The sequence below is a fragment of the Talpa europaea genome (genome assembly GCF_964194135.1).
Source record: "Talpa europaea genome assembly, chromosome: 8".
In the NCBI taxonomy this organism is placed as follows: Eukaryota; Metazoa; Chordata; class Mammalia; order Eulipotyphla; family Talpidae; genus Talpa; species Talpa europaea.
Genome location: NC_140075.1, coordinates 83,641,874 through 83,666,932, shown reverse-complemented (window position 1 = coordinate 83,666,932; position 25,059 = coordinate 83,641,874). Strand labels below are relative to the sequence as shown.

The following is a 25,059-nucleotide window of genomic DNA, read 5'->3' as shown; positions in this document are numbered from 1 at the left end:
TCTTAAAAATATATATGTATATATTTCATTAGGCTCCAACTGTCACAGACAGTGATTCCTCTGTTGGGTCTAGGCAGAGTCCATTGAGAACCTTCTAGAAGTAAAAAATAAGTTTAGGGCCTCCCCGGTGGCACAGCGGTTAAGCACTGGGTTGCGAAGCTGCCTGCAGCCTCTGCAGCGCTGGTTCGATCCCCGGCTGCTCCCTGGCCACCGGAGGAGGGTCCCACATGGCGCGCAGACCTCTCCTGCCGCCCGCTGCTCCCCTCAGCCGTGTACTTCGGTCCTTCTGCCTGCTCTGCTCCCCGCTCTGGCTCTGGTGAATTCTCTCACCCTACCGTGCTTCTGACTGTACCCAGTGCTTGTATAAATAAATAAATAAATAAATAAATCTTTAAAAAAAAAAATAAGTTTAAAAAAGACAACAGAAAAAAGAACAAAAATCAAAAAAGAAACCAAAACAAAGTATAAAAAGAGAAACTTCTAGAATTAATTCACCATTCTAGATGCCATTGAGAGCATTTGTGTTTTATTGAAGAAGTTCAGAAATCAACATGAACAGGAGTTTGAAAATGCTGAGTGGAGAAAGCCACTGCAGATGTAGCAAGAAAACTAGAATTAGAAGTAGAGTGTGAAGAGATGACTGGGTTGCTCCAATCTTGTGATCACACTTTCGAGGAGGAGGAGAGCAAAGAAAGTGGCTTCTTGAGATTGAGCCTACTCTTGGTGAGGATGGTATGAACACAGCTGAAACGACATCAAAGGATTGGGAATATTACCTAAACTTAATGCATAAAGCAGTGGCAGAGTTGAGAGTATTGACTCCAATTTTGAAAGCAGTTTTGTTATGGGTAAAATGCTGTCTAATAGCCTCCTGTGCTATAGAGAAGTCTTTTATGGAAGGAAAGGTCACTCGATGTGGCAGATTCCATTGTTGTCTTATTTTAAGATATTTCTACAGCCACCTCAACCTTGAGCAACTAACATCCTGATCAGTCAGCAGCTATCATCATCAAGGCAGGAACCCCCACCAGCAAATCATTATGACTCACTGAAGACTCAGATGGCACTTTTAATCAGCACAGTATTTTTAAGGAATATTCTTTTTTTTTTTTAAGATTTTTTTTTTTTTATACAAGAGCTGGGGTACAGGCCAGAATCACAGGAGGGTGAGAGGATTCAACAGGGACAGAGTGGGGAGCAGAACAGGCAGACGACCGAAATACTGCTGAGGGGAGCAGTGGGCGAGACAGGAGAGGTCTACCCGCCACGTGGGATTCTCCCTGGCCGGCCGGAATTGAACTGGCACTGGACCCTGCACCACAGTGTGGCGCTCAACCCCCTGTGCTACTGGGGAGGCCCTGGAATGTACTTTTTAAAAAAGATTTATTTATTTATGCAAACACTTAGGTACAGGGCAGAGGTGTGAGGATGAGAGGATTCACCAGAGACAGAGTGGGGAGCAGAACAGGCAGACTGACTGAAATACACTGCTGAGGGGAGCAGTGGGCAAGACAGGAGAGGTCTGCTGCGCCATGTGGGTTAGTTCCCTGGCCGGGGATTGACCTTGAACTCATGCTGGAGTGGCTGGCGATAGCTTGATAGGGCTGAGAATTAACCCCTGTGCCACCAGGAAGGCCCAAGGAATATACTTTTTTAAGGACATGCTATTACTCACTTATTAGATGTCAATATATTATAAACATAGCTTTTATATGCGGTGGAAACCAAAAAACTCATGTGACATGTTTTATTGTGATAGTCACTTTATTTAGTGATTTGGAACTGAACCTGCAATACCTCTTTGGTATACTGAGCTGCATGCAGATGCCATAGATACAGGTGGAGATGTGTGATTGGCAGTAGATGTGAGTCTATGCTCCAAGCGGAAGTTTTGGCTAGCGTTATAAATTAGGAAGGTAGGTTATTGATGCCTTTGATGGCCCTGGGAATGGATGAGCTACCAAGAAGCCATGTTAAAAAGAAGTATACGGTTATAGAAGGTGGCAAGGGCCGCAAGCACTGGTAGGGGTATGTGTTTCAGACAGACTTCTTTCATCGTAACACTGACCCTGATGGTTACAAAGGTAAGGTAAGGAGGTTTGTAGAGTTGGTTAGCATGTAAGTAAAAGATTACCAATCTAGGGTCTTCCCGGTGGCGCAGCGGTTGAGCACTGGGTTGCGAAGCTGCCCGCGGCCTCTGCAGCGCTGGTTCGATCCCTGGCTGCTCCCTGGCCACCAGAGGAGGGTTCCACATGGGGCGCAGACCTCTCCTGCCGCCCGCTGCTCCCCTCAGCAGTGTACTTCGGTCCTGCCTGCTCTGCTCCCCACTCTGGCTCTGGTGAATTCTCTCACCATCCCACGCTTCTGACTGTACCCAGTGCTTGTATTTAAAAAAAAAAAACCTTAAAAAAAAAATCTTAAAAATAAAAAAAAAATAAAAGATTACCACTCTTTTGTTTTCAAATGGAATTCATGTTGTCTACAGAGGAGGAGGAGGATGATACTGGTGAGTTTGTGGAGGGTTGAGAAGTTTGAGATGCATTGGTGGGCAGAGAAACACAGTGGATTGCCTGGTGATATCTAGTACCTTTTTGACCATGATTTGATAGTTCACTTTGCATAGTTGTGAAGTGAAAAAGGGGAAAATGCACTAAATTTGGTCAGTGGGTGTTTAGATGGAATAGGTAAACGGTGTAAAGTGTTTCAGAGGCTAGGAGGACACTAACCTATGATGTTGTCTGATCTGGTCAGTTTGAATGACTTGCAGCAGTGTTACAAAGACCTGCTTCATCGCTTTGTTGACTAGCACACCAGGATGGAAGTCTTCTTTGCTGTCAGTAAAGACAGGTTAAACTCTTGACTATGGTAATGATTATACCACCTCATACCAGGTTCAGGGGGTTGCTAAAAGAAAAGAAAACCACAGAAAGTTAATATTAGCAAAATACAAAGTTAATCTATTTACCAAAAATAAGGCATGTGTTCAGAAAACTTGTGCACTTACAATTTAAAGTCAAAAAATGCCTTGCCATAAATTATCAAATGTAATATAAATTTTGGTTTATTGAAGTTATGCACATGCTAGGCAAATGTTACATTTCCTTCCTGAATGAAGATATTTCTTAATATGGAGCTAGAAATCTGAGCTACTTAAAAGTAACATCTTGGCTACTGTTCTTTTAAAACTCTTACTGCTGAGTTAGTCAGCAGTAACTGAGTTAGTCACTTATTTTTAAAATATGGATACTTAAGAAAAAAGTTATTTGGCTAACTTTAGTATTTTCTTAACTTTGTAAGCATTTAAACATTTTTTAAAATGGAACCAAGTAATTGTATTTTAGAAATCCATTCCAAAACAAGTAATTATTGCAGTCTTATTAGGAAAAGATTGTTGGCTTTTATTGATAGTGTATCATCTTTGCTCTGCTCCTAATTTCTAAAGTGTAAGCTGGCATAAAGAGTAGCATAAATTTTTCACTGGGGCAGAAAGCTATTTGTTTTTCTCTTGTGACTTATGGAGTGGTGAATGCTGTAATACTAAAGACTTTTGGTAGAATAAGCAACATTTGCATACTTTGTCCCCAAGGTTAAAACACTAAGCCTTCTATTCCTTAGAATACACAAGGTATCTTTGTAGAATAAATATACAATCACTTCTTGAATTTGAGGAGCATTCAGTTAGTCAAGGAAGAAAATTTTTATTGACTCAGATAATGTTTTAGCCATTTGCAATTTTAATCATGAATTTGAGTGCCTGTCAGATACTATTATTTTTATGTGCAGCAGAGCACAGTGTGATTGGATCTATTAAATAAGGGAGGAATGCAGGAATAATTCTTTCCAGAATCCCGGCAAGATGTTTTGAAAAACTGACATATGTTACCAAAATTTATTATGGAAGTAAGACCTTTGATGGGGCTATTAAACCATAATCTTAGGTAGTTCTTAATTTCAAATAATGATATTCCTTTTTTTTTTTCCCACCTAAGGAAGGAGAATAAACAGTGACTTCATAATAGTACATTTCCCCCTTAGTTTTTCTTTCTGAGAAACTATGGTATGGTATGTTGCTTCTGAAACTCTAGAAACAAAAATTTTAAGTCACAGTATATGAAATCAAAGGAGGTTACACTGTATCTGGAACTAACTGAAAATCATAAAGGAAAAATTGACTTTTGGGCCTCCCTGGTGGCAAGCGCCGAATTGTGAAGCTGTCCGCAGCCTCTGCAGTGCCGGTTCGATCCTGGCCGGCCGGCAAGAGTCCCACATAGCGCGGCAGACCTCTCCTGTCTCACCCACTGCTCCCCTCAGCAGTGTATTTCGTCAGTCTGTCTGTTCTGTTCCCCGCTCTGTTTCCGGTGAATCCTCTCACCCTCCCGTGCATCTGGCCTGTACCCTGGTTATTGTATAAACATAAATAAATCTTTAAAAAAAATTGACTTTGAATATTTTGTTAAGCATGGTCTCCACCCTGAATTGGTGATGTGAGCCTTGCTGACTCCTACCATGGAAAGTGCCAGGCTGCTGGTTAGCTTTGTGGGTGGGGGTGTGGTGGGGAGGGAGAGGTGAAGGGAGAGACATTCAGTTGTCTAATGCTATATTTGAACACCCAAAGCTGCTTTCATTCTGAAAATAGCAGATGTGTTTATTTAGAACATGGTCCCAGGCCCAGATTTTGATATGGAGGAGTTAATCCAAAGCTTTAGAATATGCAAATGCAGGAAACTTCAGTAACTATTTATAAACCCTAGAACTCCCCTACCCCATACAAACCAACCATTCTTTTACTAATCAATAGCATTTTCTTTTGCTAGTTATTTATTCATAATTGTTTACAGATGTCTTTTCCCTCTAAAGTCAGTCTGCTTTTCAGCAAGTGGAACACAAAGATGTGTGTTGATAGCTGAAATCTACTGTTGTACAATGTTTATACAAGTTACAATTGCACAGTGTGACCTGTTATAACACTCTGCTGTAGACATGCTCTGCTGTGATATACTTGACACTTTTAGTACTTTCAAAATCTCCTCCATTGAGATAGACTGACACACACACACACACACACACATTTGTTTGGTTAAATATTAAATTGCTGTTGGCGCTTATGGTTTCCTAAGTGAATCATAAATTGGCATTCTCATTTTTCTCAGGATTTTGATCAGTATATAAAATGTTTTGCTATTTCTAAATAGAATTGGTATAGGGCCTACCTGGTGGCACAGCGGGTTGAGCACCACGCTGTGAAGCTGTCCACAACCTCTGCAGTGTGGGTTCGGTTCCCGACCTGCCGGGAAGAAACCCGCATGGCTTGGCAGACCTCTCCTGTCTCACCCGCTGCTCCCTTTAGCAGTGTTCTTCAGTCAGTCTGTCTGTTCTGCTCCCTGCTCTTTCTCTGGTGAATTCTCTCACCCTCCCGCGCTCCTCTGACCTGTACCCCAGTTCTTGTATAAATAAATAAATCTTAAAAAAAAAAATAAATAGAATTGGTATAGTCTTACATTCCCGGAGCGGAAGTACTCTTCTTTTCAAAAATAAGATGCATAGTATAATACACAGCAGTACCAAAGCAGAATTTTCTGGAAGGTGGGAAAACATTGTCTTGTATCTTTAAGAGAGCCCATTCTAGTGTCAGAAGGTTTTGGTGTGACACACTGATGCTGCTGAAGGGGAACCAAATTAAAGAATGAGAGTTCTAAATAAGTTTTTAAGTTTTACAGGATCATCCCAGTCACTGTTTAAATGATTCCATAGTGGGTTTCCTCTCTTTAAAACAAACTAAAAATACTCCTTAGGCTTGGTGTCCTTTTGCTGTCCATCTCCCTTCCAGTATTCCGCCACCCACTGTAACAATGTTCAGGAAAAGTTGTATATATCCCTTATTTCTACTTCCTCACTGCCCAACCATTGTAGATGAAACTTTCATTTTCACCCCCACATTAACCTCTTGGATGATTGCTCACTTAACACTTGTGTCTGTATACCCTTACCCCTGCAATTCTTCAAAATTTTCAGTGATAATTTTTAATCAAATCACTCCCCTGCTTAAAATCAATTTCCAGACTCCCTCCCAGAGTGTTCTGGGCTGGGTCCAGCATCGTGTATTTGAAAAGTTGCTCAGCTAATTCTCATGCTGAACAAGCTCTAGTGGATTCTCTCATCCACATAATAAAATCTATAAAGCTTTGTGACTTAACAAGGCTCCTACATAATTCTCTGACTGTATCCTACTAATTTCCTCACCTCCTCTATTCTAGTCATATTAGCCTTCTTTAAATATGCCAGGACTTTGTTCTGCTCATCACCGATCTCTAGCTCTGTAATATTGCCACCTTACACATTGTACATGTTTAATAGAAACTTGTTGAATAATATTTTATAGATACCATTCTAATTCTATGTAATGATTACCCTATAATTAACACTGATGAAATTAGTGTTTTGAGCCTTCAAGAATGCTAAAAAAAATTCTTTATTTGTCTCTTGGTGTGTGCAGTATTGTCACTTCTGATCTTTTCTGTACCTTGTTTCTGCTTTTGTTTTATTCAATAATTCTTTTTTGCTGTTTTCTATGGGTGAAAAAGACTGGTCTTACCAGTTGCCTGCCAGTTAAGAGATTTTCTTTCTTTTTGTGGTAAACAAACTACTCATTGGGTGTAGAGTACATAATCTTTGGATGGCTCATATGCTCTTCCTCTCTGTGTTTGTTCTTGGTGGATGTTGAAGGACTGTCATTTGGTGTGGAAAACCAAGGTGGATTGATGGGAAGATCAAATGTTAAAGAGAGTGCGGTCAGAGTTTGAAGGCTAATTGTGGGAAAGGTGAAATTTTGTTATATCTGCATCATACAAAGTTTTTCTGTAAAAGTTCAGGTAGTAAATTTTTGGACTTTGTAAGTAATAAATAAGATCTCTGTCACAATTATGACTGTAATGTAGAAGAACTCTGTGTGAACAGATCAGTGTGATTATGTTCCATGAAGCTATGGAACCCGAATGTAGAATTTTATATAAAAATTCTATAAAATATTGGCATGTCAGAAAAGTCATGCTTCATGACTTTTCCAACAACCCAGTAGTATTCTTTTTGACTTTTTAAACACACCCCAAGCATTTAAAAGTTATAAAAAACCATTTTTTGTTGTTGAGCCATACAAAACTGGCAGAAAGCAGTTTTTTGCCCTTGGGAGACTGTTTAGTTTGCTAATTCCTAGTTCACAGTAATGGCATCCTTGGGCATTTTTGACTGGAGAAGTCTATAGTCCTTTTAACACCCCGTTTGCAGAAACTGTCTTTAAACTTCTGTTGGTGATGACACACTGCCTTTTTATCAAGTTTACCTGTGATTTTTATTTCAAAGAGCTACTGACCAGGTTGATGCCTCTGTGTAAGCACCTTTTGCTGGGCTACATTGAAACTGCCCATTATTGTCTTTGCTTTTTGTCCTGACACTACTATAAAACAGCTGGTTTTCATCTGTTTTAATAAGTATTTCTTTCAAGCTTGTAACCTGCAGTTGAGGCTCCTACCCCGGGGCACTTCGCTGGCACCTGTCAAGGACAGATCCCAGACCTGCTTGGCAGTTTCTTTCCTTGAGCACAGGAATCTTGTTTTGAACAAGTGCAGAGTGGCCAAACCCAGGCCTGGCAGCCAGGAAGTGCTGGGAATTTACTGGCCCTGGGAGCAGCCCTCAACCAAGGAAGTAGATAGGTACCACTGCTTTCGCTTTCCTTAGTGGGAAAATTCTAAAGCATGTTCTTCGTGATTTCTCAGAGGTCTGAAGTAGAACTAAGCTCCAGTTAATGAATACTTCATAGATTTTTTTCTCTGTCCATCTCATTTACCTAATCCCCTTTAAGTATGCGTCCTGGAATATGCAAGCTCATACACCAACGTTCTTATCTCAAGATTACCTTTTGGGGAAACCCAGTGATTTAAGTCCGTGTTTACTGACATTGTCATTATCATCACCATCGTTGTCATCATCATGAAATAGCTTTTCCTCCCCATCCCTTCCCTAGGATGTAGCTTCATTAATGGTTGACACTGGCACCAGAGTGTAGCAGAAATGAATGGATTGAAGCATCGGAAAGAAAGTATTCTATGTCTGCCTTCTGTTAATTCAGGTCAGCTCAGCTTGACTATTTGGTTACTAATTCTTTGCAAATTATTTTTTTTCCTGCCCTGGTTTCTCTAATCCTGAAGAAAAAAGTGAGTCCTTCCTCTATAACATGTGACTATCTACCTCATAGTATATGAAAAGGTACCAATCTTGGTTGCCTTAGTTGCCAGATTAGATTTACTGTTTCTAAAAGTTTGTCAACAAATTCTATGCTGGAAAATAATTTAAGATGCAAGATACTTTATACATTTTGTCACAATTAACTGAGTAGTTGTAAAGTAGCTGTTATGTGTATTTCCGCAGCTGAACATTAAATAACATAATTGGTCCTTCCCAAAACAAATATTGACACATCAAAATGGGAATATAATCTCAAGTAATTATAATTCTCCCACTCCAGTACTTAAAATTTTTTTCAACTTGTAATGTTTCTTATATAATGACAAGTTCAGTGATACCAAGTAAATTTTACCATTGTAGAAGGTGTTTCTGGGTATATAATTGTTATGGAAATTTTATTTTTTACTACCTGAGGCTTTTAGGTAGACAAGTTGTGTTAAGAAAATGTTCCATATTACTATTACATAGTTGAATAACCTACGCTTGACCTGGATGGGTCCACTTATAAGAAGATTTTTTCAATAAAAACAGCGTACAGTAGTCATAGGTTCTTGCATTAGAGGATTCAGCCAGATGTAGGTATAAGAGACTTGAACATCCATGGGTTGTGGTATGGGGCAGGAGTGTCCTGAAACCAATTGAAGGAATGACTTGTAGTTAAGTTTTTGGGGAATCAAATGTTATTCTTGGTCTCCTCAAGGGTCAGTGCCCCTGACCCCCTGTGTGTTGCTCAAGGGCCAGTTGTGTTTTTAAACATCTCTTTTGTTTTTTAAATTAAGGTAGTATCTAGGGAGGAATTTATTAAAAACATTTTCTTTTCTTTTTAAAAATTTTTTATTGCAATAATGTTTTACAAACACTTTATGACTTAATGGTATAGGTAGGTTCACACCTCTTCACATGGATGCTGTCTACACCATACCAGCCACCAAAGCATCTTTAGTAGTCCATTGGGTCCACTTCCCTCTACTTAGAGTTGACCAACTCTTTTTAAAAGTATTAAACATGAGCTCTCTATCAGGATCATGGTAATAGTTTTTTGTTTTTATTTACAAGAGTTTTATTTTCCAATTTTCTTTCCCTGGAAGGCTTTTGGGTAATTTTTCTTTTATTGAAATATTTCCCTCTCTAGGTTCTTTTTTTTTTTTTTAAGATTTATTTATTTATACAAGAACTGAGGTACAGTCAGAGGCACAGGAGAGTGAGAGAATTCACCAGAGACAGAGCGGGGAGCATAACAGGGAGGCGGACTGAAGACACTGCTGAGGGGAACAGCCCTCGAGGCAGGAGAGGTCTGCCACACCATGTGGGAATCTTCCTGGCTGGCCAGGAATCGAACCAGTGGTGCAGAGGCTGTGGACAGCTTCACAGAGCGGCGCTCAACCTGCTGCGCCACCGGGGAGGCCCTCTAGGTTCTTATTTAACATGCAAATTGATCCAAATTAATTTTATTGCTGCTTTAAAAATTAACTGAAGTTGAATTTTATTTTGTAAATTTATTATGATCTATTCTGTGGGTAGCCAAATCTTACATAAATTACTTTTTAAAAATTTGCTTCAATTTTGTTACAGTAGGTTGCTAAATAGTTTAACAGATATCACTGTTTTCTGTTATATTTGTAACAAAATGTATTGGGAAAAGGACATTGGACAGTGTGACTTTTTAAGTTACAGTTATTAGAATATATTTTGGATAGTGTATGTAGGTAGGTTGTAGTTTTCCTATTTTTTCCTCTTATAGAATATATTTCTTTTCCATGCTCCTTCTCTTAACCTGGAATATTGGTTTTTGTTCCCTTTGGTTTTCCATGTGAATTTTTTACCACTTATCCACATCAGCACACATCAGCAGTCTCACCCTTTACTGAGAACATTAAGACTGGGCTCAAAACCCACCAGCTCCTCTTTATTAATAATCCTTTTTATTCTAGTCCTCCAGTTCTCTTTGTTTTCTGAAAGGAGGCAGAGTGCGCCCACTCTCTGTCATCTGTGTCCCATATTGCACCAGACTTAAGCATTATTTTTTTTTTTAAAGATGTATTTATTTATACAAGCACTGGGTACAGTCAGAAGCACGGGAGGGTGAGAGAATTCACCAGAGCCAGAGCGGGGAGCAGAGCAGGCAGAAGGGCCGAAGTACACTGCTGAGGGGAGCAGCGGGCGGCAGGAGAGGTCTGCGTGCCATGTGGGACCCTCCTCAGGTGGCCGGGGAGCAGCAGGGGATCGAACCGGCGCTGCAGAGGCTGCGGGCAGCTTCGCAACCCAGCGCTCAACCGCTGCACCACTGGGGAGGCCCAGACTTAAGCATTATTAACTAGCCCTGTGTGTTCTGCCTCAGCTACTTTGTATACTGACTTTGCAGAGTGTTTTTTTTGTTGCTGTTGTTATTATTTCTTTGGTACTTATCACATAATAGGCATTTAGTACTTAATTATGTTAAGTACCCAGTTATTTAACTGTTATTTAAGTACCCTTTTATTTCTCTTTAGGTAATCTGGAATTTTTAAGTGTTTCGTTACTTTTTTTTTAATAGATGTGAAAAAAGATTGGTCTGACCATGCTCTCTGGTGGGAAAAGAAGAGAACTTGGCTTCTTAAGACACACTGGACCTTGGATAAGTACGGCATACAGGCGGATGCTAAACTTCAGTTCACCCCTCAGCATAAGCTGCTCCGCCTGCAGCTTCCCAACATGAAGTACGTGAAGGTGAAGGTGAATTTCTCTGATAGAGTTTTCAAAGCCGTTACGGACATCTGTAAGACTTTTAGTAAGTATGAGATCACCATTCTTCGTGAAAATATGACATACATATGTGATTGATGACTTTAGCTAATCTCAAAGAACAGGAATTAGATTTTGCTGTCTGTTTTTATGTGTATGTGAAATTTTTACTTATTGAAAATTTTTACATTAATTTTAAGATAAATGTTGGGTTTACGATAAATGTTGGAACAAAAGGAATCTGATAGAAATTCTTTCCTTACCAGAAGCATAGCAGATATTTGTTATATAATACTTTGTCCTGATGACGTTAATTTTATGGGAAGAAGGAGGAGGGAAGAGGCATTATTTTCAGAAGGCTATAGCTTTTGCAGTGTTTTCCTTTTGTAAGTCACTATTGGATTTTAGTGATTCAGGCGGATTGTGTCATTTCCTTCAATGAAGACCTGACACAGCTCCTAAGGAAATGACTGAGTGTTATCTTCCTTAACCAGCCAACAATTTGAGCACCCTTGTAGTAATTCTATTTATGCTTTCTGAAATGAGATGTGGATTACTTTTGGCTGACCCAGTTATGTCATATGACAGGAAGTATTCAGCCATCAGAGAAAATGTGAACTCTTGTCAGTACCATTACTATGTAACTCTTACTGTGCCATAGATTTGGGGGACGTACAGGTAGATTTAATCTAATTTTGATCTTATGACTCTGGAATTATATTTTGTCTACTAAATGGAATTAAGAAAATTGAAATACAGAAAGGTGAGGAATTGTTTAACAATTACTTAATTCCTGCTATCGAAATTAGTAGCTGATACTTTATCATTTGTTGAATGTTTTTTTAAATCAAAACAATATTCTCCTAATTTCTCTTCACAAAGCATATACTGTCATAAGTTCAGTTTGTATCCTTATAACACTTTTAAAAATACATAAACGCATAACACACAGGTATGCATCCATATCACACATCCATATCATATATGGATGCATATCTCTGTGTGTGTATGTATACACATACACACACAGAGAAATATGTGTTGTTGCCATTGTATGTGCTGTTTTTTTACTGAGTTTTATATATGTGTGCAGGAACTTTTCTTGAGTGGTTACGTAGAAGTCTTATATAGAGCTGTTGTGTTTTAAGTATACAGATAATTTAGAGTATTATCAAATTGCTCTCCCAAGTGTTAAGCCAGTTTACATTCCTAGCAGTAAATTAACACACATTACCCCAAATTGTCACTAAACCAGAATATTGTCAGCTTTTAGTATTTACTTCTTTGCATGAAAAAATATAGTACTCGTTTTTAGTTTATGAAGTTGTTTTTTATCTTTATTGACCATTTGCGTTTCTTATTTTGATCACCTCTTTATATCATTTACCTTAAAAAGGTTTTACTTTTTTAGAGTAGTTTTTAGATTCATGGCTAAATTTAGCAGAAAGAGTCCCCACTTACTGTGTCCCCGCACTAGTATAGCTTCTCCACTGTTGACTCAGCACATCTGGTGCAGTCAGTATGCATAGTTTACACATCGTTGCCATCCAGAGTCCCTTGTTTACAGGGGGGTTTGTTAACTCTTGATGTTGTTCAGTCCATGTTGCTGGACATGATGATGACATATATCATCACTATAATATGCAGGCTGTGCTCACCCTGTTCAACCTCTCTACCTGCTCCACCTCCACCCCTGGCACCATAGTTTTGCCTTCTCCAGAATTTCGTACAATTGGCATCATGCAATATAGCCTTTAGCAAAACTTTGAGGACAATGTTGAAAAGTAGGGTGAGACAGGACATCCCTGCCTTACTCCTGATCAAAATAGGAACGCTTTAAGTTTCTCACTGCTAAGTATGTTGTTAGCTGAAGTTTTTGTAAGTATTTTTTATTGCATTGTGGAGTGATCCCTGTCTATTATAGTTCACTGAATTTTTATCTTAAGTGTTGGATTTTGTTATGCTTTTTTTTTGCATCTATTGTGATCTTGTGATTTTTCTTTAATATTTTGATATGTCGGATTATATTGTTTTTAGGATGATGAATCACCCTTTGCATACTTGGCGTAAATCCCACATGGCCATGGTTTATGAATTTTGTATACATTGTTGGATTTGACTTGTTAACTTTTTTTTTTGAAGATTTTTGTTTTTATGTTCATGAGAGGTACTGGTCTGTAGTGTTCTTGTAATGTCGTTCATGGGTTTTGGTATTAAATAATGCTGACCCTGTAGATTGAATTAGCAGATGTTCTCTCTGAATTTTCTGACACTGATTTTAGAGATTAGTATAGTTTATTTCTTAAATGTTTGGTACATGGGAAACAAACTCCTTGATATGTGTCTTTGCAATAAGTTTTTAGATATAACACCTAAAGCACAAGCAAAAAAAAACCAAGTAGAACTACATCAAGTTTAACAACTTCTGCACAGAAAATCAGTGATCAACTAAATAAAAAACTATGGAATGGGGGGAAAATATGTGCAAATCTTATAGGGGTTAATATCCAATTATTTAAAAACCTCATATAACTCAGTAGCAAAAAAACCTGAGTAATACAATTTTTTAAATGGGCAAAGGATTTGAGTAGACATTTTTCTAAAGAAAACATGCAGGTGATACATGAAAAAGATGCTCAATATCACTGATAATTAGAGAAATGCAAATTGGAAGCATTACTTCACACTGATTAGAATGACTTGTCAAAAAGACAAGAAAGAAGTAAGGGTTCTCAAGTTTGTGGGGGAAATAAGGGAACCGTGTGTACTGCTGGTGGTAAAGTAAATTGATACAGCCACTATGGACAATAATATGAAGGTTCCTGAAAAAATTTAAAAGAGAACACCATGTAATCCAGAAGTTCTACTTGTAGGTATATAAACAAAATAAATGAAAACACTTTGTCAAAGAGATATTTGCATCCCGTGTTCATATCAGCATAATCTACAGTAGCTAAGACATAGAAACACCCTAAGTGGCCACTGATAAATGAATGTATAAAAAAGTTGTGTTATATATACTCCATATCTATAATGGAATCTTATTCATTCATAAAAGGGAAATCCTACCATTTGTGAAAACATGGGTACATCTGAAGGGTATTATTTTAGGTGAAATCGGGAAAAGATAGAATGTGTGATCTCACAAATAATGTGGGATATAAAGAAACCAAAAACAACCAAATTCGTAGAAAAGAAGATCACATTTGTGGTTTACAGGGGTGAGGACTGGTTAGTGGGGGAATTGGACAAAGATAGTTAAAAAGTATGAGCTTCCAATTATAAGATAAATTAAATACTGGGGCTATATTATACTGTGTGATGACTGTAGTTGTGAATAATACATTTAAAGTTGAAAGAATAGATCCTAATATTCCTTATCAAAAGGAAAAAAAACCTAAAAAGAAAACTTATAAGATGATAAATGTTAACTGAACTTGAAATAATCATGTTACAAAATATCTAAGTCAAGTCATTAAGCTCTACACTTAAACAGTGCTTTAAGTTATATCCCAGTAAAGCTAGGGTAAAAAAAAAAAAAATGGTAGAATGCACCAGTGAGCCCATTAGGCCCTGGCACTTTCTGTTTTAGGAGGTTATTAATTATTGGTTCATTTTCTTTAATATCTATAGATCTATTCAGATTTTCGATTTCTTGGGTGAGTTTTGGCAGGTTGGTTTCCAATTCTTTCATTTAGTAAAATGTATCTTGGTTTCCTTTGTAATTTAACTCTTTAAGAAAATGCTTCTATGTAATGACTAAAAGTTTTAGTTACATTTGTCTTTCCTCTTGAAAGAGACACTATTGGCAGAGTATGCTCCGTTCTGTTAGGTAAAATGTGTTCTGGCATGCAGGCCTTACAAATTATGAAGTGGAAATGAGCTCCTCTCAAAGTTTAATTGACAAATTAGCTATTTTAAAAGAATATACTAGTTTGTAGTCAGAGCTTGCTGCTATTCCATATAATAATAGGGCTTGTAATTTGAGTCCTTTTATTAGTGACATTATTTATATTATAATTCATGCACTTTTTTCTTTGTTCTATCCTTGTGAAAAATCATCTCTTATTTGGTAGTGATAGAGAAGCACACATAACGGCAGTGGAACTGAATTTAGAATAACTGAAACTAAGTTGTGTTTTACAATTTTTTTTTTAAATTATAAAAGTAATTTTAGTTAGGTAAGTTAATTTGTACATATGGATGATTTTCACACAGTTTCTTTTAGGAGTAACAATAAACACTACTTGTTCTGTACAGATGAAGATGAAAAGGATATGGAGAATCTTACTAAAACCTCTACTACAGTTTCTTGTTCTGGCTATTCTAGTGGATATAGGGTAGTACCTCTTTATTATTCCATTTATTGTGGCTATTAAATTTTAATTTTCAGTGTTTTTACATTTTTATCTGGATGTCTGTTAAACCCAGGTATTCATGAACTCACTTAAGATTTGTAGACTTTTTTATATGAGTTAAATTTCAACAAGATAGTAATAAAAAAAATGGAAAGGCTTCCACCATTGCTGATATCCAAGATCTTTATCTTAATCTCAGGTATTTCTTTATAACATCCTGTTCATCTCTCACAGATGTCATTTTCTTGTTTTTCTGAGACTTGTCATTGAGCTTTTATGTTTTCTTTTTCTGTTCTCTGCATTCTCTGTCCCAAGTTTTTCTTTTCACTTGTTCTGTTTTGTGTTAGAAAGTGTTACTTTTCCATTGTTGCCTTAAATCAATGCAATTTTATCAGACTAAACACAAATTCATTATTAAAATTTTTTTAGTTGAAGTAACATTTCACAACAACAATAATTGGATAAGATTCAAGTGTGTGTCATTAAAAACCAACATATATACTGCATTAAATTCACCACTAAAAGTTCAGTTCTATCGTTTACTTTAGAATTGTTCTCTTTACCTGATTTACCAGTTTCTCTTCCCCTTCTTCCCTCTGGTAACCACTTTGTTCTTACTGTCTAAAAATTTATTTTTGTTTTATTTGGTTCATTTGTTTCTTTATGTACCATATATGAGTGAAATCTTATGGTATCTCCAAGTGGTGTACTTTACCAAGCATTATATACTCTCCAGTTACATCTATGTTTTTATAAATGACCAGATTTTGTCTTTTGAGGAATCTCCATTCTGCTTTCCATATTTTTATTTTTTATTTATTTTTTAATATATTTGTAAAGTGAAACCATTTGGCAGAATACTTTTTTTTAAAAAATATTTTATTTATTTATACAAGCACTGGGTACAGTCAGAAGCACGGGAGGGTGAGAGAATTCACCAGAGCCAGAGCGGGGAGCAGAGCAGGCAGAAGGACCGAAGTACACTGCTGAGGGGAGCAGCGGGCGGCAGGAGAGGTCTGCGCGACAAGTGGGACCCTCCTCTGAAAGCTGGGGAGCAGCTGGATATTGAACAGGCGCTGCAGAGGCTGCGGGCAGCTTCGCAACCCAGCGCTCAACTGCTGCGCCACCGGGGAGGCCCTGCTTTCCATATTTTTAAACTGAAACTTGATTATCTTATCTGAGAACCCTTCTCTGCTTCTGTTTGCATACTTTCCAAGTGATATATAGCATTTTTGTACTTTATCTTCCACTAGATTTGTCTTTTACTTGATAAATTATATTGTCTTTGGACATTAAATTTCATCGCCATGTAATGTGTCATTTTATAAGTAGAATCCTGGATCAATGGTTTGTATAGTGACTATTAACAAATAAATAGTGACAAATAATTATTGAACTATAAAATTTAGCATCAATGTAAGATAGCATTGTATTTTGATTTGCCCATTTTTAAATTTTTGTATATTAAAGACCTCTGGGTATATTTTATTTTGGTATAAACCTTGTGTTTTTACCAATGCTTTCACCAGACCCACTCTTGGACTTGTAATTCTGACTTCCAGATTCACTAATTGAAGTCCTTGATAGAGTAAATAAATTCTTTGTCAATGAAATAATTACTATATTAAGGGGTTAGGTTTACCTTTTTTGTTAACTGTTGTAATGATAGGAAAACTACTTATTCACAAAAGCTGAAAGCATTTCCATTAAGATCTGGAACAAGACAAGGATGTCCATTCTCACCACTGCTTTTCAATATAATACTGGAAGGCCTAGTCAGAGCAATAAGACAAGAGAAAGACATACAAGGAATCCAAATAGGAAAAGAAGAAGTCAAACTATCACTATTTGCAGATGATATAATATACATAGAGAACCCCAAAAACTCCGCAGAAAAACTAATTCAACTAATCCATCAGTTTAGTAAAGTGGCAGGATACAAAATCAACATGCAAAAGTCAGTAGCCTTCCTATACACAAACAATAAATCTGAAGAAGTAGAAATGAAAAAAACCATCCCTTTTATTATCAAAACAAAAAAAATCAAATACTTGGGAATAAATCTAACAAAAGAGGTAAAGGACCTATACAAAGAAAACTATAAAACACTATTAAAAGAAATAGAAGAAGACACAAAGAAATGGAAAGACATCCCCTGCTCATGGATTGGAAGAATAAACATTATTAAAATAGCCATCCTACCAAAAGCAATATACAGATTCAATGCTATTCCAATCAAAATCTCAATGGCATTCTTCAAAGAAATAGAACAATTATTGATGAAATTCATATGGAATCACAAAAAACCCCAAATAGCCAAAGGTCTCCTGAAAAAAAAAAAAGGGAGAGAATGGAGGCATTGCACTCCCAGACTTCAAACTATACTACAAAGCCATAATCATCAAAACTGCATGGTTTTGGAACAAGAACAGACACACAGACCAATGGAATCAAATAGAAAATCCAGAAATAAACCCACAGATTTATGGTCAACTAATCTTTGACAAAGGAGAAAAGAATATACATTGGAGCAAAGAAAGTTTGTTTAATAAATGGTGCTGGGAAAACTGGGTCGCTACATGAAAAGAATGAAGCTTGACTACTATCTAACACCATGCACAAAAACCAACTCAAAATGGATTAAAGAACTAGACATAAGACCTGAAACCATAAAATACATAGAAGGAAATATAGGCAAAACACTACATGATATGTACATCAAAAACATCTTTACAGACACATCACCCAAAGCAGTGATAGTGAAGGCAATGATCAACAGCTGGGACTACATCAAATTAAAGAGCTTCTGCACAGCAAAAGAGACAATAACAAAAACAAAGAGAAACCCCACCGACTGGGAGAACATTTTTGCACATAACACTAATGATAAAGGCCTGATCACAAAAATCTACAAAGAGCTGATGAGACTCAACAAAAACAAAGAAAATAATCTAGTCAAAAAATGGGCAGAAGTGGGCCTCCTGGTGGCGCAGCGGTTGAGCGCTGGGTTGCGAAGCTGCCCGCGGCCTCTGTGGCCCCGGTTCGATCCCCGGCTGCTCCCCGGCCACCGGAGGAGGGTCCCACATGGCGCGCAGACCTCTCCTGCCGCCCGCTGCTCCCCTCAGCAGTGTACTTCGGTCCTTCTGCCTGCTCTGCTCCCCGCTCTGGCTCTGGTGAATTCTCTCACCCTCCCACGCTTCTGACTGTACCCAGTGCATGTATAAACAAAAAACAAACAAATAAATAAAACATGCCTCTATAAAAAAAAAAAATGGGCAGAAGAGCTAAAAAGAAACTTCTCTGAAGAGGAAATGCAAATGGCCAACAGGCATATGAAAAAATGTTCAACATCACTTGTAATCAGGGAAATGTAAATCAAAACTACAATGAGATACCATCTTACACCAGTGAGAATGGCACATATTAAAAAAACTAGCAACAACAAATGTTGGCGAGGGTGTGGAGAAAAAGGAACTCTCCTGCACTACTGGTGGGAGTGCAAACTGGTCCAACCACTATGGAGAGCTGTGTGGAGATTTCTTGACCTACTAAACATAGAGCTTCCATATGATCCAGCAATTCCACTCCTAGGTGTTTACCCAAAGGACACAGAAACATCAATTCCAAAGAGCACCTGCACCCCTATGTTTATAGCAGCACTATTTACAATAGCTAAGCTTTGGAAACAACTGCCCAAAAATAGATGACTGGATCAAGAAGATGTGGTATATAAACACCATGGAATATTACTCAGCATTCAAAAAAAAATAAACACATGCAATTTGCAGCAACGTGGATGGCGCTAGAAGGGATCATGCTCAGCGAAATAAGCCAGAAAGAAAAAGAAAAATACCGGATGGTCTCACTCATAGCAGGAATCTAGAAAACTTAAATAAGGGACCAGGAAAAAGAATAACTATAAGAAAGAAAATATCAAAATCAACAAACAACTATGAACCAGAGACACTCTATGGGGGGTGGGGGGCGGGAAAAGGAGGGCTTGGGGTCAAAATAAGGGGGTTGTAATTGTATGGGGAATATAAAAAATAAAATTTAAATAAAATGTGGGGGAAAAAAACTACTTATTCACAGACTTCATGTGCAGCCAGTGGCCACTCAGTTCCAGTGTAGACCCTTCTCTTATTAGAGAAAGAAGTCCCCCCCCTTCCCTAAGCTGCCTAGTTCGCAAGCAGAATTTGGAATCGGGATTAAACTATAGAGCTTTTTAAAAATGAGATATAATCGACATATAACATCATATTAGTTTCACTTTCACTTCGTAATGATTTAGTATTAAGTGAAATCATCACTACAATAAGTCTAGTTTATGTCCATCACGACAGCTTTTGTAAAACAAGCTACTGGGAGCTCTGAGCCACTACAAGTATCTGGGGGTATAGCCCAAGCAATTTCTAACTTCATAAGCAATTCTCAGGGGTACATAAAGTTAAGAAATGCTTCATCTGTTTATGACTGACCAAAAAGCTAGTTAACAGAATCCATTCTTCTAGTACCATTAATAGCTAGATTGTGAGATGGACAGGAAACAGACTAGGAACAAACATCTTAAAGGATGAATCATGTAGTGCAGTGATTCTCAGAAAGAAGGGACATACCATAAACGCTTTCAAATTACTTTGAGTCTTATTTTCCCCTCGCCCACTAAACTTGACTATGATGAATGCGAAAAGTATGTAGTATCTCTCCGGCATGGTTCATTTTATGTCCTTCTCCAATTTTACATATTTCACCATGTACCAGTACATGATTTACTTCAGGGGAATGACTGGGTTGAGAGAGAGATCATGCCCCACCATCATGCCCCCACTTGATTCTGAAGCAGTGTAGACAGCTGATTATTCAGAGACTTGGAATTTTCAGTGCCTCTTTTTCTCTCCCAACATGGCAGTGATAGCATTTAAAGTGGAGGGTTAGAACTGAAAGTACTAGGTCTCTTAGCATATGTTAAATCTTATTTCTTTTAAAAGTAGCCTAGGAAATAATTCATTTCCATTGGATAATTATGACCCTAAAAGATATACTTGAAATAGCTTCTGATTTTTTTGAATCTGCACTAATCATAACAAATGACACTAATCATAACAATGATTAGTGCAGATTAGTGCACTGACAATTAGTGCTGGAATGCATCAGACCCAAAAATTCCATCTGAGGCTAAGTAGGTTAATTTCTTTATATCTTGGTATGATATAAGAATAAAGAAAACCTTTGGTTTTTGATTGTGTAAATTTAAAGAATATGCTGTATTAACTATGAAAAGAAATCATGTATTCCTGGCAACTGAAAAGAAAATGACAATTTAAGGAGCAGGCATTTATTGTTAAAATGATTTCTCTCCTGTTGAGTACTTAAGAATGAAGTTATATTCACTTACTCTCCAGTAACATATCTGTAGTTTTATTTTCTGGTAGTTTCATTTTCATAGTTCAGTAAAACATTCCCTCAAAAATAATCTGTAAAATGCAGAGCAAAAACAAAAACCTAATGTGTACCAGTGTGCTTCTAATAGTAAAATCCAAATAACCAACAAGAAACAAACATAAAACTGTTCAAGTTTTTAAAGGATTTACTTGGACTTCTTTTTGAAACATGAGGCATGGTATATGAAGCAAAAATTGTAAAATAACAAAATCTAATGTGGTTTGCAGTGATTGCTATCATGTTTGTTTTTACATGCAAATTAGCTTTGATTTCAGGAAATTTAATAGAAAAAAATGAGCAAAGGAAGGAAATATATATAAATAGATAAAACCCATTTGGGAAATGTACAACATCACTATTTATCAAAGAAATGTAAGTTAAAGCTAAACATATGGTTTTTCAAATAAAGCTTTAAAAAATAGTATCTTGTTCGACTCACTCTTGCATTAAAACTATTTATAACCTTTGATCCAGTAATTCCACTCCAGTGAATTCATAAAGAGATAAAATTGGAAAAAAGTCATTCCTTTTTTCAAGAATAGGTTTCAAATGACTTGATTATTTATACTTTTTTGTAATTTCCAAAAATTTTACCATGACTGTACAAGAAAAGTATTAATCTCTAATGTACATGTTATGTGGCAGGCTCCGTTTTAACCATATTAATCATTTAATTTCACAATAATCCCTTTAGATACTATTACTCTCATTTTATAAATGCAGAAACTCGGCCATTGACAGCTTGTGTAACTTTTGCCCAGTCAGACAACTACTAAATGGTGGAGCTGATACTTGAATCTAGGTAGTTTGGCTTCTGCTTCAAATTGTGCTTCATCGACTGGGCAGTGGTGTGGTCCACTAAAAACTTCCTGAATTTCTGACAATAGAGTGAATTTGGTGGATATTTGAGCTCCTAAAAGTAAAAGCTCCCATATGCAAAACTCTGATCTGTAGAAATTCTAGTTATGCAGTGAATTTTACTGTCTCATCCTCTGCTCATACCCTGACATATGCTTAGTGTTACCAGTCTGACACAGACCTAGTGCTTCTCCTTTATGTTGCTTTTTCCTCCTGTTTTCTTTTTTCTTGGGTCTCCCTCTCTTTATACTCTTCAAATAGACTTTATTTTGGTATAATTGAAATGCAATAACTGTACTGATTTAAAGCATGCAATTTGATGAGTTTTGACAGATGTTTACATGTGTGAAAATACTACGATCAGGATATAGAACATTACATGAACCCTTAAATTTTAGCCAGACAAAATTTCATCTGCTACGTAACTATGAATTTGTTGTCATTTTCTGAATGGAATCAATCAGTATATATACTATTTTCTGGTTGACTTCACCCATTTTTATTGTATTGACTTTGAGATACATTCATGTTGTTTTATTGATGAGCTATGTCCCATAGTATGAATGGTATTCCACTGATAAGAAAATATTTTCTTTATCCGTTTGGGTTATTTCCAATTTTGGCTTTTATGAATAAAACTATTACAAATATGCTTTTCATTTTCTTCAGTAAATAGCTGGAAGTGAATGTCTGAGTTGTATATGTTTAACTTTTTAAGAAACTGCCAAGCTATTTTTAAAAAGTGTTCCATTTCACATTCCCACCAGCTGGGTATGAGAGTTCCAGTTCCTTTTCCACATCCTGGCCTACACTGGGAATTATCCGCCTGCTATTCTTGGCCACTCTGATGGGTGTGCAGTGCTATCTTCTGGTTTTAATTTGCATTTGCCTGACTGGTAGCGCTGAGCAGCTCCCTCCATGTACTTCTCAGCCATTCTTAGGTATTCTCTGAAGTGTTTATCCAAGTCTTTAGCCCACTGGTCTCTGGTCTGCTTATTATTGAATAGTGTGTATTCTTTATCTATTTTAGATACGAGTCCTTTGTCATACATTTTACAAATTTTATCCCAGTATACATCTTGCCTTTTTGTTTTCTTAACAGTATCAAAGAGCTGGTGGGTTTTTTTTTTTTTTTGGGGGGGGGTGTCTGTTTTTAATAAAAGGGTAATTTTTTGTGTGGGGTATATGTATTCTAAGAAATCTTGTTCTACTTGTATTTTCTTTTTGGTCTATGATGCACTTAGGAGTAACTTTTGCATATGTGTTAGTAAGGGCTAATTTTTTTTTTAAAATATATACATGAATCTCTTGTTGTTCAGCACTGTTTGTTGAAAAGATTTCCCTTTCCCCTCGAATTGCCATGGCACTTTTGTCCTGAATAACTGACCACCTATATCTGCATTTGTTGCTATGCCCTCTCTTCTGTTATTTTCATCTATATATGCCTTATTTTAATTGTGGCAATAATTGTGTCATCTTGATGTACATGTAGCTTTATGGTGTCTTGAAATCAGGTAGTGCGAGTCCTTTAATTCTCCTTTTCAGAAATTACTTTGACTATTCTAGGACTGTTCCCATTTCATTATAAATTTTCTAATTGTCAACTTTACAGAAGAGCAACCTGGAATTTTAACTAGGACTCCATTGCATCTTTATCTCATTTTGGGGAGACTTGATGGACATGGCACATAATATATATAAGTGGAATTGTAGTTGGGGCATTGTTCCTTCTTCTTGTTACATCCATTTAACCATTTTGCCTCTTATCACATTCTTCACATGGCAATGAATAGGGTAAACAGAAAAAGTTATACCCATTCTGTATAAGGCAGGAAGTTGAATCAATTCAAATTTTGAGATTTGGTAATAATATGAAAGTATTTTCATACATTTTTGTCATGTGTCATGTGTAACTAATGATATAAAATGAATAAGGGCTGCCATGTAATATAAAGGATATTGTGATTCTAGATAAGAAAAAAAAGAAAATACATAAAGGCATTCCAACATTTTCTATACCTGAGTAGGTGGTTAGCTTTCCACTTTGAGGTCACTACATTTATTATATAGTTATGAATTCAAAATGCTGTGGTAGATTGGAAGTGTCATACTTGAGTCTTAATAGCTGGCAAAACACAAACAGAAAGTAATTACAAATTCTTATCTTGAAATGGATGAACAGATTTATAATGTATAGTGTTTAAATTTCATATTGTGTAGTAAAATACTGGTGTATCTTATCTTACAGATATCAGACACCCCGAAGAACTTTCTCTCTTGAAAAAACCCAGAGATCCAACAAAGAAAAAAAAGAAAAAGCTAGATGACCAGTCTGAAGATGAGGCACTTGAATTAGAGGGACCTCTTATCACTCCTGGATCAGGTGAGCATTTCACTGAGAAGGGCTTAATATGAGAAAGAGACTGTACGCTGTGACTTTTGTTAATAGATAAATGGACTTTGTAGGTCAGGAGAGTAGTCAAGTGAAAAAAAAAATAACAACGCAGCGTCTTTCCCTCAGTCGTGAAATCACCATGAGAGTCCATTAGTGCACTCCATCCTGTTACACGTTCACAGGTGCACTGATGAACAGGAACGCTGGTTCTCTGCTCAGGAAGACTCAGAAAGGGACAGTACTTTGACAGGACTCAGTTTTTTCTAGGAATTGGATAGATTTTTTTTTTAGCATTTAGTTCCTTTTTCTATATTTTGTGAAAAACATCATTTAGTTGAGAAATTATTACTTCTGTCATATCACTTGAAACCTCTGCTAAGCTTTTCCTACTTTTTTCCTTAAAGGTTTTGTTCCTTTAGAAACTTCGTCAGATTTCCTCCCATCATCTCTCCAACCTGATTGAGATATCCTTCTATCATAAGATGTCAGACTTTTCTATTTGGTATTAGACTGTATTCCTACCTAATAATTAGGAGCTTCTACATAAAGGGACTGCTGCCTTTTTTTTTTTTTTTTTTTTTTTACTAGAGCCTAACAAAGCATATGGAATTCAGGAACATAAGCAATGTCTTTTGGGTGGGAAGATGACTAATTAAAAAAATGGTGTAATTTGCAAATATTTTCTCTTACTCAGTAAGATGTCTTTTCATTTTTTTTGAAAGCAGGGTCTTTTTTTTTTTTTGAGATTTATTTGTGTATACAAGAGCTGGGGTACAGGCCAAGGTCTGGGAGGTAAGAGGAGTCACCAGAGACAGAGTGGGGAACAGAACAGGCAGACTGAAGAAATACACTGCTGAGGGGAGCAGTGGGCAAGACAAGAGAGGTCTGCTTTGCCATGTGGGTTGCTCCCTGGCGGGCTGGGGATCAAACTTGTGCTGCAGAGGCTTTGGATTGCTTCATAGTGCGATGCTTAACCTCTTGCGCCACCAGGGAGGCCCAAGATGTCTTTTCATTTTGTTGATAGTTTTTAAACTGTGCAGAAGCTTT

General features: G+C 37.0%; 1 protein-coding gene across 7 annotated transcripts in view; it reads left to right on the top strand.

The window, feature by feature from the left end:
* FERMT2 (FERM domain containing kindlin 2) overlaps window positions 1-25,059 on the top strand; it is a gene marked incomplete at both ends in the record, with an annotated part of 76,890 nt that overhangs the window by 28,402 nt on the left and 23,429 nt on the right. For 6 of the 7 annotated variants that reach the window (XM_084239939.1, XM_084239937.1, XM_084239936.1 and 3 more), the window contains 2 exons: window positions 10,772-11,005; window positions 23,866-24,000. In XM_084239939.1, coding sequence (XP_084096065.1) covers window positions 10,772-11,005; window positions 23,866-24,000 — 369 coding nt within the window. The remainder of the gene's footprint in view (window positions 1-10,771; window positions 11,006-23,865; window positions 24,001-25,059) is intronic. The other variant, XM_084239940.1, reaches the window with a different exon arrangement.